Source organism: Pseudopodoces humilis, chromosome 1 (genome assembly GCF_049639895.1).
Source record: "Pseudopodoces humilis isolate 2021_Gansu_Grassland_sample_001 chromosome 1, ASM4963989v1, whole genome shotgun sequence".
In the NCBI taxonomy this organism is placed as follows: Eukaryota; Metazoa; Chordata; class Aves; order Passeriformes; family Paridae; genus Pseudopodoces; species Pseudopodoces humilis.
The window spans coordinates 63513537-63532251 of record NC_142200.1 but is presented as its reverse complement, the minus strand read 5'-3'; the positions used below and the strand labels follow the sequence as shown (position 1 = coordinate 63532251).

Genomic DNA, 18715 nt, shown 5'->3' with positions numbered 1-18715 from the left:
ACCACAACTCTCAAATCTCTTGAAATTTTCCCAGCTGTACAATGATTGTTGAAAATCCACATTACAGATTCAGAATGCTCCTAAGGTAATTCCTTTAATATTTCAAGATTCAAGTTATTCACTCTACCCAAACATTTCCTGTCAGCAGTTGCTGTTTAACGCATTGCCTTGCTACCAATTAAGTAGAATATATCTTACCAGCATAATGGATCACACTATTTCTTTTAGAACAGTTCTGTGCTGGAATAACTTTATGGGATATTTCCACTTTCCCAACATTATAAATATCTATTTTTAGAGCAAAAACTGTATGCCCTGCCATGATTAATCTATTCCTTCCACATATACTCATAGTATTTTCTTTCCAATTACCATAACCCACAGAAGCAACTTCAAGTTTCCAAGTTCTCCACTTGCTAAAACACATACCAGTTTCAGCTTTACTTTCACTTGCCTTTTTGAGGGAAGGATATTTTAAATTAAATAATCTTCTCTTGTGATTTCTACACCATATTTGTATCTGTTTACAAACACCTACTGTTTAAAACTGCTGACTCAGGCAGTAATTCTTGGGAAAGGCAAACATCAGCTCAGAGAATTGCAAGCATTACACTTATATTCATTTTTATAAAATTACACCTTCAGCTGAGACCACAACATAAGTTTATATTCTCAGAGAAAAATGGGTTAACCAAGCCATTGGTGAAGTTTACATTCCCTCCATTCTTCATTTTGGAGCATCTTGCTCTCGCTCACTGCCACGTGATCCCATAAAATAAAGCATTCTGCACTGCCAGGCATCTCTTATGCAATGCTTTCCCAGATAGTGCTCCCTCATCCAGTATCACTGCAGACCACAGAGGGGCATGGGGGTGTTTAAATGTTTGAGCTGCTGACTGGAGAGCAAAAAGTGTTGTTGTTCTTCATCTCCAGTAGGAGCAACTGTTCTGTGACTTTTTTTGAAATATACTTTAAGGGTGCCACTTCACAGACAGAAAAAAACCCAAACCTGTGAGACTGACCATGCATTTTGAACTGAGTTATGATGTTAATGGACAGACTGCAATACTGCAAATCAATCACCGGTCTCCGGGTGGTAGGGATTTGCCAGGTATGAACCAACCATGACTCCTCTGGGCAACCTCTTCCTGCATCTCAACACCCTCACAGTAAAGAATTTCTTCCTTATACTGAATGTAAACCAACTCCCTCTATAAAATAATTTTCCCTTTTTCTATCACTATATGTCCTTATAAAAAAAATTGTTTTTACAGCACCGAATATATGCAAATAGAAAAGCAATATACTTGGCATATTATCTAATCAAGAACTTTTGTTTTGCAGGTATAAATGCAACAATATCATTCTGTACAACACTGTATTAAAAATATCACAGAGTATTCAAAATAAATAAAACAAACACTAAAAATAATCAGCTTGGACAGCGACATTTTGGCATATATTAGTCGTGATCTGCAAAGCATAAAACTTCTAGCCTCTGCATCTTGCCATGAAATGAATTTGCCCTGTGCAGATAACTGCTTTTTGTGACATAAACCAGCATATTACAGATTACTATAAAATAAAGTCTGTGGAAACAAATACGTGGTATTGCAATTAACCAGACAATTTATTATAAAATAGTCTACAACACAGATAAGTAAAAAACACCTCTTCAAGACAACTCACTGAAACAAAAAAATAAATAATTTTATACAGAACATAGTTTAATGATTCCTCCATCAAGAAGATGGGAATCATGGAACATAGCCAAGTAAATTACTTCAAACAGCCTGTGAATTTACAAAAATAACCCCACAAACAAAAACCCAAACAAGAAGGTATTAACAAAACTGTCTGCTCTTTTTGTGTCTTCTAAGAAGCAAACACATAAAACTTCTGAGTGAACTTGCTTTTGGGCCACTCTACCAAAATAAACTACAGAGAAGTCACCCAAAGACACAGTATTTATTTTCAAATGTGGGAAAATTATGAACTAAACCTCAATCAGTTAGTCCAGGATAGCTTTGAAATCTTGACGAAGAGATGGTTCTGTCACTGCCCGCAGTAGTGCCACAGTATCCTCTGGGACATTCCTGATTAGCCTCCTCTTACCTACCAAAATATCAGAAACAACTCATTACAACTGCAAATTACTATTAATTCTGGTTTAAGGAAAATGCTAATGAAGCAATTAAATCAGTACTAGCTAAAACCAACTAAAAAGTTGAAACACCTGGAATATGAGGACAAAAAAAAAAAGCTCTAATAAAATATGCTACTGCTCTTCCACACATAAATCAGGCTAATAAATAAAAAAAAAAGTTCAAAATTGTATATGAAAATATTAACAAAGAAAATCAAGGAGCAAATTCCTCCTACTTTCTGTTTTTATGACTTTTTTGTTCAGATTTGAGAACTTCATTAAATTTTGAAAAGCATAAGCCCATTTGTTCAACAACTTTACCAATCAGATAAGGCCTTCTGTTAAACCATAGTTACTTTGAAAGCCTGAATGTCCCATCAATAGAAATACAGACAGTAAAAAGGACTTTTTACAGATTAGGAAGAACATGTAAAATCCTAGCAACAGTTCAAGTCCATCACTAAACAGAGTCAGCAAAATTATCAATGGTGCAGAAAGCCAGGAGTACTCAATAAACATTTGCCCTGTATCTGGAAAGGAGACAGATGATGTATTTATATCTTATCATGATAAGGAAAGACTCTTGCTCCTTTCCCTGCTGGTAATAACAGGAGGGATGTTAAACAATAACTGTGTTTTAAATACTTAACTCTGAAGAATGATGACAACTCATGACAAGTCCCTGATGTTGATATTTAAGAGGTTTGGGAATAGTGGGAAGAACTTCCTCCCCAAAACCTATGAGCTTGATATCAATTCCCACAGAGACTAATGGGAAGGCATGTGCAGGGGCACAAGAGGAAACCACATTTATACCAATTCCTGTCAACAAAATGGTCTTACAGATGTAATAGGATTTATACAGGCAATACAAATTCCAAAATGACAACAAAAATTGCAGCTGTTAAGTCAACACGGGCTTTTACTAGCCTTGTTTATCTCTGTGCTACAGATTACTACAGTCAGTCTATAGAGATACTGAGCTAACTTCACAGGATCCAACCTGAAAGTCAGTGACTTCCCTGTCATGACTACTGACATCCACACATGCTACTTGATTTCCAGGAAGACAAAACTTAAAATACCATCTTTAGAATTAGCTCTGATAGCTCTACATAATGCTTAGTTCTCTAAGTAACCTTCTCTACAAGATGATTCTTGATGCTTCTGATTACAATAACATTGCCCAGGACTAGGTCTGGTGCAGGGCAAACAAAACTAACTTGTAACTGCATAGAAAACTATCAGTATCTCTGTAAATGGATTTTAGTGTATGCCCAAAGGATGGGGACACTTAGTATTGTACTGAATTCAGAAGAATATAAACCATGTACAATCAGAAACTGAAAAACATCCTTCATCCATGACCAGAGACCTTGGGGATACAGAGATAATGATGCCCACTCACACCAAGGGTATACATGTGACTTGTTACCACAAAGTATCTTTGTACAGCTCCACCAATTACTCCATCTACCCTTGCTGCATCGGTGGAACAGGACTAGTGGAAGTGCAGGTAAGATTTCAGGTGGCTATAATCAAATGGAGAGATAGCACTTGAATTACTTGGACCCCAGTGATCTGTCATCCAATCACAGTGAAAGTTTCCATCTTGAAAGTTTCATAGTAAAGTCACAGCCTGCTAATTGTTCATGCAGCTGTTAAGTAAAGGTTTCTGAAGCCTTGATCTCTCCATAGTGTACTAGAAGTCTCAGATATTTCCAAAAGAAACTGGACTCTGTAGATAAAAAGAGTGGGCTGTCTTAACACTATGGATGTGAAGAACAGATTCTGCCTCAGAGAAGGTAACGTTTTTGAAGGAATAGCTGAAAAGTACTCTTTTCAAGGGAACATCACCACTGACTTTCTACAGACCCTTGGACTTTTCCTGCTCCATCTCCACAATACTCAGGAAATATGTTAATAGGCTTCCCCAGGAATTTAGGAAGAAAGATTATTCCCTTTCTCAAGGGTAATTCTCACTGGCAGAGAAGCCTGCTGACAGGTGGTCAGCTTTCCCTTCCTGGGTTAGAAACTGTGCACAGAGTTATGCCTGGACCACATGAAAGTTTCAGATCAGCATTGCAGTTAAGCAAGCAGCTCTATGGGTACAGCAGAAGGAACCTAGTGACAATTGCTATTCAAACTAGGAAAACTTCACCTCTACTTCCCAGCCAGTTTTCCCTGGCATCTGTGGTGGTGTGCCTTTGTGGACAGCAGAGACCACTTTTATGGCTGATGCGTGCAGCCACAGAAGGTGAGATTCTGTTGAGCAATAAAGCTGCCAGGTGCTGTGTCTCCACCCTGAAAGTACTGTCAGAATAAACAGCAAAGCAAGCACAGAGAAGGATGAAGAAGGTTTGCCCTGGATTGTGGTCTGCCAGTCAAAGATCCCAAGAGCAAAACCATCACCATTAGAGATGAAAACTCAAATGTGCCCTATATGGATCTTGGAGAAGTGAGGCAGCTCCCAGAGAAGCCACTGTCCTACTGGTTGTGTCTACTGCATTCTCTGCTTAGTTCTTCAGTCCCAGTTCTCTCCAAGTGAAGAAAGCAGCCCTGCCCTGGTTTCTCAGCAGCAGAGGGTGGCTTTGGTGTCACTGAGCAACTCAGAGAAAGGAGTTCCTCTGGGAAAGGCTGTTGGAATTCTGCTCCATACAGAAAGTCCATAGCGCTCAAGGATGTGGCAGACAAAACCCCAATCATCAGTTTGTTTCTCTTAACAGTGTAAATGTTGTCTTGTTGTCCCATATTGAATGCTGCAAGCCTTCAATACGGGAAGGAAATGCTTCCTTCTAAAAGAAGAGATGCATTTTTTTTGGGGCACTGGACCTCAGTGCAGCTATCAAAGGAAGTTTATGATATATTTGAAATCAAATAGGTGTTACCCTAGAATGAGACCCAAGGATTTCTTGGTCTTATATAACAAAACTGCCTAAGCAATGAGCCCTTCAGAGTGCAAATTACAGAGTCAGCATCCACAGTCTGGACATCACTGCAGCTAAATTCATCAACAGTACTGGCTGCTTCAGGAAAACCTCTTGCTGTCCACTTTTAATATCTTAAAACTGAAAATTCTGTTATTTATGGGGCTGGCCTGCAAACAGACTGCACAACTGTTTAAGGAAAGAGCTGCCCAGGGACACAGCTTATTTCACCAAATGAAAATGTCAGAGATACACCAACACCACAACTCTACACAAATACACATGCAGTGGAGCCAGTGCTTCTGTTTCCAAGTGACCCTGGTGACACTTTTTTGGGTAGGAGTTTAAATTGTGGGAGGAGCTTATTTAGTTGCCAGTTAATCTACATTTTTTAAAATAGAAGCTTGAACACTTGTATTTCATTTAGTTAAACCTGCTGAGAATACCAACATGATTAACACAGTTTCATTAAGCTTTCTGAACCGTATAAGCTTACTGAGTGCCAAGCATCAACTGTTCTGTGAAAATAAGGCTCTAGAAAATGCAGTGCTGAAAAACATCTTAATCTGCCTACTTACACTTAGTAAATTTGAATAAAACCAGTAAGATCGTTAATGTACATCTGAGAAAAATATTATAGGATTAGAAAACTTTAAAAATCCATTAGTTTTTAAGTTTTATTACAATTAACATAGACAAAACTGTAAAAATAGCTACATACTTACAGACTTTTAAGGGTTTAAGCAGACATTCGTAAAAAGCTTTGTGATTTGACAGTTTGACAATGAAGGCATGGTAGCAGAGCCATTCTGCTACCTGAATAGGGAATATGCCAGATACATCTTTGTTACCTTCAGCAATCCCTAGAGATATAAAAGGAAAATAATATAACTGAAAATGATGAGCATTAAGAAGCATGTCTGGTCTCTCCTCTCTTTATATAAAATCACCCCAGGATTTTTTACTAGAAAACTGTATAGTCAGTGAAGCCCTGCACATTAGCAGAAAACTAAAAACTAGTGCCTGAAACACAATCTTCAAAAAACTGAATTTAAGAAGAAAAATGCACTGTGATTCTCATCATACACTTCACAATATTCATTCCTGATCTTTATCCCAAAATTACACCATCGGACTGCATAGTCAAGACGTTCTATTTGTCCAAAAAAACCCCAAACAAATCGAAGCCCACTACTTCATTCCCATTAACACCCTATACCTGCATTTAATGTTTTCAGGATAGCATAGCAGCATGATGCAGTCTGAGAAACAATCCTTAGGAAGAAACGAGGATTTTTTCTAACTTGCTGGTTGAATGGAAATTGAATAACACAGGCATGGAACCTGTTCACAAAAACAGCCTATTTAATCAAAAGTCATTTACAATTTCAAGTGAAACTATGACTACATAGCTTAGGCACCATACAACATCTAAAAGCACACAACAGTCTTTAGCTGTATCAACACTTAACTTCATGACACCTCTCCCATATATACACAATCCTGGAATGTCAGACATAGATAACATTTATTTCTAAGTTTTATAATGAAAGTAGATCTCTAAGCCATCTGCCTTGGTAACAGACTTCTCCTCTGAGGACAGTGTAACTGTGTTATGTGCAGGGAAAATTAAACTACCCATTGTCACCAATTCCATATCACAAACCATGACACCAGAGAACACCCACATGAGAGAGTAGGAGAGGAAGAAAAAACAAAGCAAAACCCCACAATAAATTCTGTTCAGGTATTCAGGAAAATAAACTTCCAAATGATTCCGCAGACCAAGACACTCACTCCTTTGCCTATCTGGAAGCCAGCTCTATTGAAGTTATTTGTACTTTATGCTTCCTAACACCTGTTTGAAATTATTTTCAAACTGCTGACTTTTTTTACCTTCAGACTCTGGCATTACAATCCTGCTTATGATGAATATAGCCAATTACAATGTTTATTTTTAATTAATCAACAATGTACATACTTGTTTATTAAATTAACCCAGCATATTGCAATCACTTAAAAAAACCTGTGACATTTTCAGTATTTCAGGGGCACACCCTAGTACCATGCTGCATCACAGGTCTTTGGCTGAATTAACCGGACAGTTATCACGGTGGACAGTCTTTTAATTATAAAGGCCACTGTTATAGTGTTACCAAAAAACCAAACAGAAGTCACTAAGTGAACATCTCTATCAGAGAAAAATCTTAAATCACCCACAACACCAAAGTTTAAAAGCTGGACACGAGTGCTGTACTAAACAAACCCAATTACACTTCTTGGACAAAGAATACAGCTTGAATGTGGATCAAGATGAATTTAAGAACAGAACCAAAATGTCCCTTCTTAACAAGTGTGAGCAGAGCAACATTTGATTTTTGTGAAGAGAACTTCTTGCACATTTTCTGTGTTAAAACAATAAAAACCCAATTACTTGCTGCTGCAAATCATTCAAAGTTTTCAATGTACATAGCTTAGTATTTTCTTCAAACTTGCTTATCAGTTTTGATTTCTTTCCCTTATCTTTGCAAATATAAACTGGCTAATATTTAACTGATCTTAATATAAAATGGTTAATAAGGCTTCTTATCATACTCCTGAAGCAAAACAGACTATTTATCTTGAGGTCAGCTGTCAAAACCAAGACACTAAGAATCCATTTGGTGAAGTATCACTTAAACATACACATGAAATATATTCTTGTATCCTAAACCTAACAGTATTACTTAAGCACAGTGCTGAAACTTGACCTACTACTGACATTTACTACTGTACACATTGTACAGAAATATATAAATGCTGCACACTTATATGGCACACTTTTTTCTAATTCATAGCTCCTCCATGTGTTAAGAAAAAGTAATGAAATATTGACACTTACTTCAGAAGACAGTGACCTACCTGTAAGCCTGGAGTAAAAATATCTTGTAGATGTTAATGAGAACTGTTCTAAGGCTGTTGATCTAACAGAATAGAAACAGAGCAATAAGAATATTTTAGTGTCATAATAGGATTTGTTGAAGATCTAGACAAAAACCATTTTATGCTAAACTTCAAAGATTTCTTTTATATAACTAAGTTAACAATGTTGTGAAGGATCACTTCTGGAACCCTACATTTTATCTGATGTCAACATTTACAGATTATACGGACTTCCTCTCAAAAAATCAGTTTTAATGCTCATCACTAATCACAATATTGCCAAACATCCATTTTCATATTCCCACCTGTAAATCAAGAAATAAACTATGACATTTCAGTTTGAGGACTGCACTCAGTTTGTATTTCATGTTTTTCCCAGCTGTTATATTTGAATTGAAGGAAAGACTTGATCTGATAGAAGTACAGGTGTAACTAGGAAAAAAAAGTAAAAAACGTAGTTAAACTCCATGGGCTAATAGACTAAATTAAATTCTCTAAAGTAAGCCTCATTTAACTTCCCGTTTTACAGAGATTTCCTGCTAATCAATGAGCCAGTAGCTAAAAGATGACCATTATTAAATTCAGTGTTGAAAGAGACTAGGCCCTGTGGAATTAAGGGTATTAGCAAAGGGCTGAATTCAATGCCTCAGAGCTGAAAAATTCACTCTGCTAAAAATGGTGAATCAATAACCTTAGAAATAAACTAAATGTATTTCTTAAACATACTGTCTAGCCAGAACACTATTAATTACTCCAGTGACAATCATCTTCTCTGTATCTATGATCCATGCAATGCAGGACCTTAGGCTTGAAGCCACCTTAGTTACTGGAACAACCCTGATTGTTCTAGCTACTTAAGCTTATAAAGCTTAGCAAAGCCTTGAAACAAATACTGTGGTGGGCTTGGCAGTGCTGGGTTAATGGCTGGACTTGATCTTAAAGGTCTTTTCCAAAATAAACAATTCTATGGTTTTATGATTCTGATTGATGTCTCCCAACCCTGCAGCATCAATACCCTTTTCAACATAAACTGTTTTTTTCAAGAACTCAGCTAGTGAATAAATCTCTGACTGTTGAAAAAATTCCGAAAATGACCAAACTTTTCTGCTTAGGAAGACTACTCAGGAACTTTACTATCAGTGGAAAACCTCCTCCTAATGTTCCACTTAAATGCTTAAGGGCTGTTTATATTAAAAATGGTCAGTAATGAAGCTAATGGAACAATATTATCCTTGAGTTTAAACAGCTCTTTCTTTTCCATCTTTAGCAAATGTCTAATGCCATCTCTAGTAGTCCATGTAAAGGGTCTACAGAACCTTTCAGTAGGATACATTATCCTGTCCCGAGTTTTATGCCACTTCAGACTGTTTTGTGTAAATGGTCAAGGTTGCTAGTTTAAAGAGAAGTTCTCTTCCCCCACACATTCTTTCCCATCTGAAGTGTACCAGAAGAAACACCTCTGATGTTGAAAAGATTGTTTGTCCCTTTAGTCTATACCAAATTAATCCAAATCCGTTTTGCAATCAATTCAACTACATCATTCCCAACGTACCCTTGTGCTTCTCCCACTATGTACGAGACACTGTAAAGCTGAGCCTGGAGTGTACAACTCTATTTACCTGGAGTAATCGCAGTAAACCTCGAGTGTTTTTATATCTAGTAACAAACCACACCACGGGATCAAACGACAATCTGGCAGCTGTTTAAATTTGGAACATCCTGGGATATCATCAACAGGAAAATTCACCACTGTCTTATTTGGGTTTATTAAAAGGCCGTACTCAGGAATACCTGTTGCTAGAGTCCTAAAACAAATATAAACAGTTAGGCTAAGCCCCCCCCCAGCAAAGCAGACAAAAACTGGCACCATGCTGCAAGACATCAGATCTTGAACAAAAGGGCAGAAAACTAAGAATAAAGGGAACCACAGCCAACTCTTGAGGTTAAGGAACACAGCTAGAAATAAAGTGAAGACATTAGAGGTAAATAAATACATTAAATAAATAAACTTGAGGACAATGGAGAAAAAATTCTACAGATTAATGCAAATTAAGCACATCAGCCATGTAACACTTGAGATAAGATTTATGAACCACAGAAACCTCTGAAATAAAAATCACTCAAAAAAGACAGATGACAAGTTATTGTTTCTGGAAGTTAACAAAACCAAGAAGACACCATATAACAAGAATCTCAGTTATCTGATGAAAAGTTTTGAACTTTGATGGGAACATTTTCCCTAAGAATGTTTTCACTGCCAGAATGCCTGCTGATTACCTGCTACATACTGGATCAGCAGTGTCATGGACAAGAAGCAGTCTTGTCCTACTTGACAACATACTTATGCGCAGGCTTCATCCTTTTAAAGAGAGGAAGAGGTAGGCTCTTCTTCTTGGGGAGTCATAGTTGTAATGCTGTCTCCTCAAAACTAATTTACTGAGTCCCCCAGCTCGAATACTACATTAGGAAAAACTGATATTACTCTATTTGTGGCAGAGAGATCATAGGATCTGATCTGTAAACAGTTCTGGAAATCTCTCACAGAAAAGCTACTTCTCTACAGAAAATCAACATAGGTGGTACAGAAGTTGGTACAGAATAAACATGCAGACAACTTTAAAGGGTAAGCAGGACAATATCTTCACTGCTACTCAAGTGACATTGTGCTGAACAGATTTTTTAAGAGATTAAAGCTTGAGGCCCCTCACTGTTAGTTTGATTTATCGTTTCCAGAACTGTAAACCCACAGATCCCTACATATTTCTTCCTGTCCTGGTAAGGAAATGGGGACAAATGAAGTCTTCAAAATACACTATCCACTATTTCATACAATTTATACTTCAAACTGTACTTAATTGATTGTTCCATCACCTTTCAGGTTCACAACAGAGCTGCATCTTTCTTACTATTGAAAAGCATGATACAACTGACTACACTGTAGATACTAAGCTTTTCTTCCTTTAAATTGATTTCGGCATCAGCAGAACTCCTCTACGACTGACTGTACACTCCCTATCCGCAGTAATCAGGAGCTTTTGGGATTCAATTTTTAAAGAAAAGGTAGCACTGAAGCACAGTAAAGAGTAAGTGTTTTAAAACTTCCATGTGAACTGCATACTACCATGCTATTGGTATCTTTGATACTCATCATGGAATGTTAATGACCAGAAAATTCTTAGAAATACTGGATCAGACCAGAGCTGCATTCTTTCTCAGAATGCAAACAGAAAGCAGCAGCATGAGTGCCCAATAAAAACATTTTGAGAATGTAAATAAGACATCTTAAAAATTTAAGAGAAAATGGTTTTAAAAGACAACTGTCAGCTGCTTTGGTTAGGCTGCAATACTAATTTTTGCTTGAAGCTCCACCAGGGTTAGTAGGCAGGTCCCTAATTCAAACTTAAGCAGGAATTGCCTACCACATGAACTGCAACAAATCCTTAACTGGCTATCAAGAATGCAGTTTTAGGATTCTTCCCAAGCACAGGCTACTACCAAGGCCTCCAAAATAACCCTTGACTGTTAACTTTTAAATACATTTATGTGCATAAAGATGAAAAAGAATTACGTAAAAGGTAATAATGCTTACTACTTTGAAGACTATGTCTCTGACAGCATACCTTACAAAAGTTCTTGCCTTCATTAAATGTGGTGTAAGCAGCAAAAAATCATCAATGAGACGTATTAGGACTCTATAATCAAGAAGAAACCGATTTTTTAATACATAATCCTTTCAAAGCTTTTTCATACACTTCAGAGCAACAAGGTGCCTGCCTATTTTAATTCACAAGATGGTAGAGGCTGATACAAACTCCAAATTGAGACTCATGAAGAAATTCTCAATTTTGCTTCTTTCTTAAACATAAATGAAAAAAATAAATAAAAAAGCAATGAGACTGGCTAGATGAAAAATGAAGGAATTTACAACATAAAAACTATTCCCCTGGATCCAGTGTTTCCCTGGATACACTTTTCCAAGGGAGAATATGCAGTATCTTTCTCTACAAGACAAGGAAAAGGGGTGCCAGACCAGGCAGACAAGTAGATTCTTGGTTTCCAACTCTGTTTACCATGTAATAAGCTGTTTATGAAGCTATCGCTTCATGTAAAACAGAATTCCATCTACCACTGTAAAGGCTGAAATTTTCCAACAGAATTCAGACCCCAAGCATGCCCATATTTTTCTGGTAAATCCTGCCTAGCAGATCACAGAGAAGTAACTCTGGAGATGATGATGTACAGTCTCATCTTCAAAGCAAGCGTACTGCCATCACTATGATCAGATCAGAAGCACCTTGGCCCAGCCAAGTCAAAAACCACCTTATTCTTCTGACTTAAAGGACAAATTAAATTATCAAGATCATTCAACAGACATATAAGCAACGTTCTCTAAAATCTGCTGTACATAAAGGCAGCTGTTACATTAACGAGTGCATTCTTCTGAATCAGTTTCATAATTTCTGTTTCGTAAACAACACCCTTTGAAAGCAACAGACAGCTTTTCAGACTCACATCAGAGCATCCTCAAGCCTGTGAGAACTACTGCTTTTGTAGAGAAATGTTTAAAATTCTGACACCCAACAAGCCTCCCAAGAAGAAACACCAGTGAGATGCACTTATCTGGAGTATTCCCACAGTTCTTTTTCATTTTTGGGAGGAGGAATTCACAGCAATGAAGGGAGATGTCTGAACACAAACAAGTTTCAGGGTCCAGCTCATGACTAAATACCCTAAGCCAGAATTCTGCTGGGGATCTGTTCATACAAAGGTAATAGGAACCTCAAAATTTTTACAGCTAATAAAGAGTTAAAGCTTTTAGCAGGCTAGCTTTCTGTCAAGCTCCTAAGGAACAAGCACATGCAGGGCACAAAGACTGAGAAGATTTACCAAAAATCACACCCTGTTTCAAACAAGAACCAACATACCCCATAAAAAATCTGCTATAAAGCTCTGACCTTGATAAAATGTTAAGATTTACTGACAGTAGATTGGAAAGCCCTCAGGCAGAAGCCAGGAGTATCAGAAAGTCTGTAACAAACATCTCATCTTGTCTGAAGTGAAAAGACACAGATGATGTGGGAATGAGGCATAGCCATAAACTTCTCACAAGTACAAGAGCAGCTAGAGATGCTGTAAGAAGCCTTACAAAGTACAGTGCTCTTTCTAAGAATAAATCTCCAACCAAAGATATAGGACAGCTTTTCTGCATTTTCTTCTCAATCTTGTAATAGGGAAATTCTCCCAAAAAAAACAACCACAATTTCACTGAAGCTGCAAAGATGTTTGTGCGTCACACTCCTAATGAAGTTGGAAATCCTTGAAATTCAAAACTAAATGTCAGAGAAAATGACTAACATATATATTACATACTATGAATTACTGTAACAGAGCAAAGCATCCTTACCCGTCCTTCTGTATTCCAGAGAGCAATCTGTTTTCCATATCTCCATAGAATAAGCTGCAAAGTAAGCTTGACAAAATGGAGCCTTGTGGAATTCCACAGCACTGTAAGTAGAACCTTCCAAAGAATAAAAGAAAACAAAAAAATCAAAACATGCAACAAGATTGCAATAGCTGTTAAGTATTTTTTTCCAAGTATAATGTAAGAAATATAGTATATGTTTGCCAGTTAGCCCTATTTAATTTTTTTTTCTTTTAAGAATCTACATAGAGATCTAGAAGTTTTAACTTTTAACAGTGAAAAAAACCCCACTAATAAACATATTCCTTTCATATTAACAAATTCCAGGAGACAACTGCTGTTAAATTAAAGAAATTGTATAAGTGATCTCAAACCACAAGGCCTCCTCCTGCTGCAGACACATCCCTCATTGAAGTTTCTTAATTCTTTATGTTACATCTTAATGCGACAGCTTCAAGAGAAGTGTTCCTCACACAAAACAAAGTGCACTGGGAGAATTTTCTATGCTGGCATGAAACAAATGGGTACGGCTCACAAACCCCAAGGGACTTATTTTCACAACACTTCTTTGAAGCAGTGAGATACTATAATGTCCATTTCACTGCTATTACATGAATGACTTGGTGAAGCTGAAGAGAATAAATTCAGACCACATACTACTTTTGAGGACTGATCCTACCTGTATTTTCAGTCAGCTGAAAATATTCCTTGCAGTAATTTTATTTTGTATACAGACTTTTGTATCAAACGGTATTAAAAGATTCCTTGGAGGTCCCCAGCTCAATAATCAGCATTTTTCTCAAAACATCAAGTTAATGTTGACTGTGTTTTTTTTAACGAGAAAAAGAGTCTATTTATTTACTGAATATATGGGGGTTTTTTTTGGACAAACAAGAACAAGCTACTTAAAAGGGGTAAGTTAATTTCATGACAAACATTTTTTCAGTCAAGCTGTGAATGAATTTGAAAGTGTGAAGCTGGTTTTGTCAGGGTGTACTTTCTCTGAAACCATTAAAATTCCATAAAATATACTCACATTGGTTAGTCATTATTAAAGTATGCCACAAGAGCATTCTTATGATCCTGCCAAAGGCAGTGTAAGGAATGCTAGGAGAAAATATAAACATGTTTCTATGTGACTCCTTGAGAGCATTTCTCACTCTCCCTCAATCCTCTGAGATTCTAAAATAAGTATTCTAAAACAAAGGCATTTTTTTCCAGAGCAAGAAGCTATTCATTCTAATGTAATTCACTCCAAATTTACAAATAACAATCATGTAAGTATTTCCTTTCTTAAACATGGTACACATTTGCCACCTAGAGGCAAAATATAAGTACCAAGTCAGTATCTCTACCAACACAAGAAGGAATCTGCATTACTACCTTCTGTAACATTTGATTATTAATTTTAAATTTTTAACTAATTTCTAACAGTTGCTACTGCCTTTTATTTTTATTGCAACTTGCCAGATAGGAAAACCATTGTACTACAGGGAAATGACTAACAAGACTTTTGCATAACTGTTTGGATGTTACTCTTGCTTTTGCTCACCACAATGGATCCCACCATTTTAAAGTATATTCCTCTAGAATTACATTTGCAGTTTTAAAGGAAGGTTATTCCATATTCTATGGAATAATGCATTGTAAATAGTTAACATCATCCAGGTAGGGAAGAGAAATATTATTTAAAATAAAGTTGACTCCACACTCTTCATGCTTTTTTGGAGCTTAAACTGATACATAAATTTCTCATTAATATGAAATAAAAGATCTTTAAAAGACAGCTATCAAAAGTCCCCAGAGTCAATTAAGGAAAACAAACAAACAAACCAAGCATGCCATACAACAAGAAAGTGATTTCTTTTTTACCTGTTCCTAATCTTCAGGATGCTGTTATGTATCATTTGAAGGAAAAAATTAAACAGGCTGGAACTTGTCTCATGGAACGTTAAGCTCTAGAAATGTGACAAAACAAAACAAGATTTGAAATGAAAAGTAAACTGTAACTTTGAAGTTTAAATCTTTAAAAAAGTAGACTGCAGTAGCTCAAACCCCCATGTGAAAAGATAAAACCTAAACCCAAGATCTGAACATATGTACTAAAAAAATGCTCACATCAGGCAAGTTAATTTTTGTTGGATGTCGGCGGTTTTTTTGTTTTGTGAAATCAAATATAACATCTAAACCCACTGTTTAAAGTGCTGACATAATATACTGGATTATTACCAGGTGTAAAACCTTGCTCTTTTGGCCACTTTCTATCCTGTAGGACAATTTCTGTACATCACAATCTTTATGATTTACAAAGTCTTGATACATACACTTGCCCGTTCTGCTGAAAAGCACACACTTCTCCAGGTATTACCAACACTTCCATTCATTGCTGTGCACCCACTATTTAAGGAGCATCTTGTTAAAAATTGCAAGATAAAAAATCCATTTACAACAATTTAAATACCCTTAACAATGACTTAATTAAAATTAAAATAAAATTACTACTTGCATAGATTAGACAAATTGCAAACAAATGCATCCATCTTTTGATAGAGCCATGCAAGATCACGATTACTTGCATTAAAAAGATAATGCGATGTACCAGTGGTACAGACACTCAGCCTGACATGACACTTTTCTCAAAATACTTCATTCTTTTAAGATAATGACACACAAATTGTTTTCAAATGTAAAATATTTTTAAATAAAATGCTGCTGCTAATGCAATATCTAGCACAGTTTCCTAAATCAGTTTGAAAAAGGTAACAAAATGTACTTATACATCAGAGATCCAGCTAGTTTCTATTTTCATCCAGGTACTCATTAAAATTTTTTATTTTTGTAGGATCCTGGAACTGTACACCAGCCACACCATATATTCTACTCCTACGTCCACAGATCCCCAAGATAATTTCACTTATATGTTAGAAATCAGCTTTTGCCAACCTTGTAATTTTCCAGTGAAAAATGCCAGTGGAAGTGCCAGATTTAGAGAAGAAAAATTTAAAGAGGAATTACCTGTCTGCTCATTTGATGTTCAGGAAATCTTGTAGGTTGTTATTATGGAATATCATGATTCCAAGTAAGGAAATGCATGAAGAAACTGTCTGAGCCTATCACCTACTCCTATGCCTTCGTAATGCTCCTTGCACAAAACAAAGTCTTGAGAACAAACACTTGTATCACAAGAATTAAAACAGAAGGATGCTTGCTTCTTGCAACAAAGCATCAGTTGGAGTAAATTTAAAATACATGTAATTTTTAACCATACTTTAATTCACTGGAAACAAGAAATGTCTTTAAACAAAAGAGCTGATCTTGTTTGTGTTGCACTTAACTCCCCTAAAGAACAGTTCATTCTCATCAACCTTGACAGGTAATCCTTAAAATCAGCCTTTTTATTTTTAATTTGGCATAAAATAAGATTTTAAAACAAAACAAAAAAAAAGCTCTGCAGTTTGCTAATCAAGATGCCACATCCTTAACTACTTGACTTATAACACATTTTGCTTGTTCTTACTTCCATATATTTTGGAGATAGGAAGTGTTGACGCCCGCTTTTACTAGACAGTTAATTTCTCACTTGAGGACTGTTGCAAGAAACAATTGAATTAGGAAAGAAAAAAGAAAAATGGTTAAAATAAAAGTTTGATAAAATAATGAGAAAATCTGGAAAAACTCTAGAAGGACTTTTTGTCAGATTTCCTGCCTGGTGCACTCCTCCCACTAAACACTCAGAGCCTGTTAGAAATATTAAAGAGATGACAAAAGTCTTTCTACAGAACTTGCTGGTTTATTAGATGAGAAGTAATGTCACCACATAATATGCACATACAAGTGAAAATCCCAATCTTCCTCTAAATTCTTCTATAGCTTTCTTTTTCAGTTGAAAAGAAGCCTCACAATACTTACCTGTTCAACTACTATTGCATTCTGCAATGAGACATTCTCCTGAAGCTGGGACACAAACTGCTTCATGTCTGGCATAAAGTCCTTGAAGGTAGAAACCTGTATAATTGTTTAAATTGTAAAGAAACAAATGATAAAAGCAATAGAAAATGCATTAACTAACTTTTCTATGCTGTGGAGGCCAAAGGACCAGCCTTATTGTATTGTTTTAATCCAACAGTTCTTCTACCACTAAAATGAAATGTCTCACCCACAAATCTCTATTTCCACAATATATTCATCTTTCTTTTTACTAATAGTGAGTAAAAACTTTAAAGGGTATGGACTAAAAACAAGCTTTTCTACCCCAGGAAAATATCTAACAGTATTAAAAAAGGGGTTATTAAGTACTTAACCAATTCAAATTGTGACTAAAGAAAGCTGTAAAGGAAAGCTTTTCCTTGGACCAAAAATTTGTTTACAACAGCAAACAGAAGAAATCAGGAAGTCATACATGTCTCTTATAGAGCCTCTTGGCTCTTCCACTTGGGGTTATCATAATCACAGCATAGCGCCGTATGCAGTACACGGTTCTCTTCTCAGGCTTCAGGACCCGCGAAATCACTTCCACAAGTTTATTGTGAGGGATGGTATCATAAGCCCTGGACACATCAGCCTGAAATAGAAGAAATATCTTCCACAACATATGCAGCAGTATCACTGTAAACATTGTGGTAGTATAGAAGTATTGCTGTAGTACCTAAGCAAGGCTGAAGGATAGATCACATGGGAGTAAAATTATTGCATCATTCAGGCCAAATTAGTGACAAAAATAAAACCTCACTGCTTATCTGAAAAACCTTTCCCCGCTCATCAAGTATTCCCTTAGAAAGCAGTATCAGTTTTAACACAATTCTTAACAGAAGATTATACTATATACCACCTTAAATCTAACACTGAACCCTCCATCATTTAAGTTAATAGCTGATATTTTAATGTTTAAATACTTTAAGAAACCTTCCTCACCATATGGCCATGGAGACATTTTAGACTTTTGGAAAGCTGCAAACCTATATATTTTACCTTTCCCTTCCTTTTCTTTTCATATTGGAAACTCACCTCTGCTTTTACTTGTCACAGTAAAAACAGAAAACCTGCTGTAGAAGCAACAATCTTAGGATTATTGTAACACAAATTATGTCAATGACATAATTGACCCTTTGGCTCAAAAGACCAAATTACGGAAGTTATTTCAGGGCAGATGACAAGCGCCATGAGAGATGAGAACAGAGCCGCCCCATGATATACATAAATCTGTGTAATTTACATATTTTTGTATACATTGCCCCAATTTAAAGCTATGAAATGAAATCAAACACAAAATGTTGCCTGCTAGACTGAACTGACTTCACA

The 18715-nt window shown here is 36.3% G+C and overlaps 1 protein-coding gene across 4 annotated transcripts in view; it reads right to left on the bottom strand.

Annotated features, from left to right (window-relative positions):
- Nucleotides 1–1606: 1606 nt before the first annotated feature.
- Nucleotides 1607–18715, bottom strand: part of TERT (telomerase reverse transcriptase) — a 30462-nt gene continuing 13353 nt past the window's right edge. Inside the window, exons 6-16 of one of the 4 annotated variants that reach the window (XM_088055333.1) lie at nt 17817–17978; nt 17327–17422; nt 15290–15375; nt 13400–13513; nt 11616–11687; nt 9615–9800; nt 8301–8427; nt 7975–8036; nt 6293–6417; nt 5799–5936; nt 1607–2115 (exon numbers count right to left, since the gene is read on the bottom strand). In XM_088055333.1, the coding sequence (XP_087911459.1) occupies nt 2012–2115; nt 5799–5936; nt 6293–6417; nt 7975–8036; nt 8301–8427; nt 9615–9800; nt 11616–11687; nt 13400–13513; nt 15290–15375; nt 17327–17422; nt 17817–17978 (1272 nt within the window). In that variant the 3' untranslated portion in view covers nt 1607–2011. Of the gene's footprint in view, nt 2116–5798; nt 5937–6292; nt 6418–7974; nt 8037–8300; nt 8428–9614; nt 9801–10340; nt 10453–11615; nt 11688–13399; nt 13514–15289; nt 15376–17326; nt 17423–17816; nt 17979–18715 lie in introns of those variants that run through there. The other 3 variants (XM_088055335.1, XR_015772507.1, XM_088055345.1) reach the window with 3 other exon arrangements.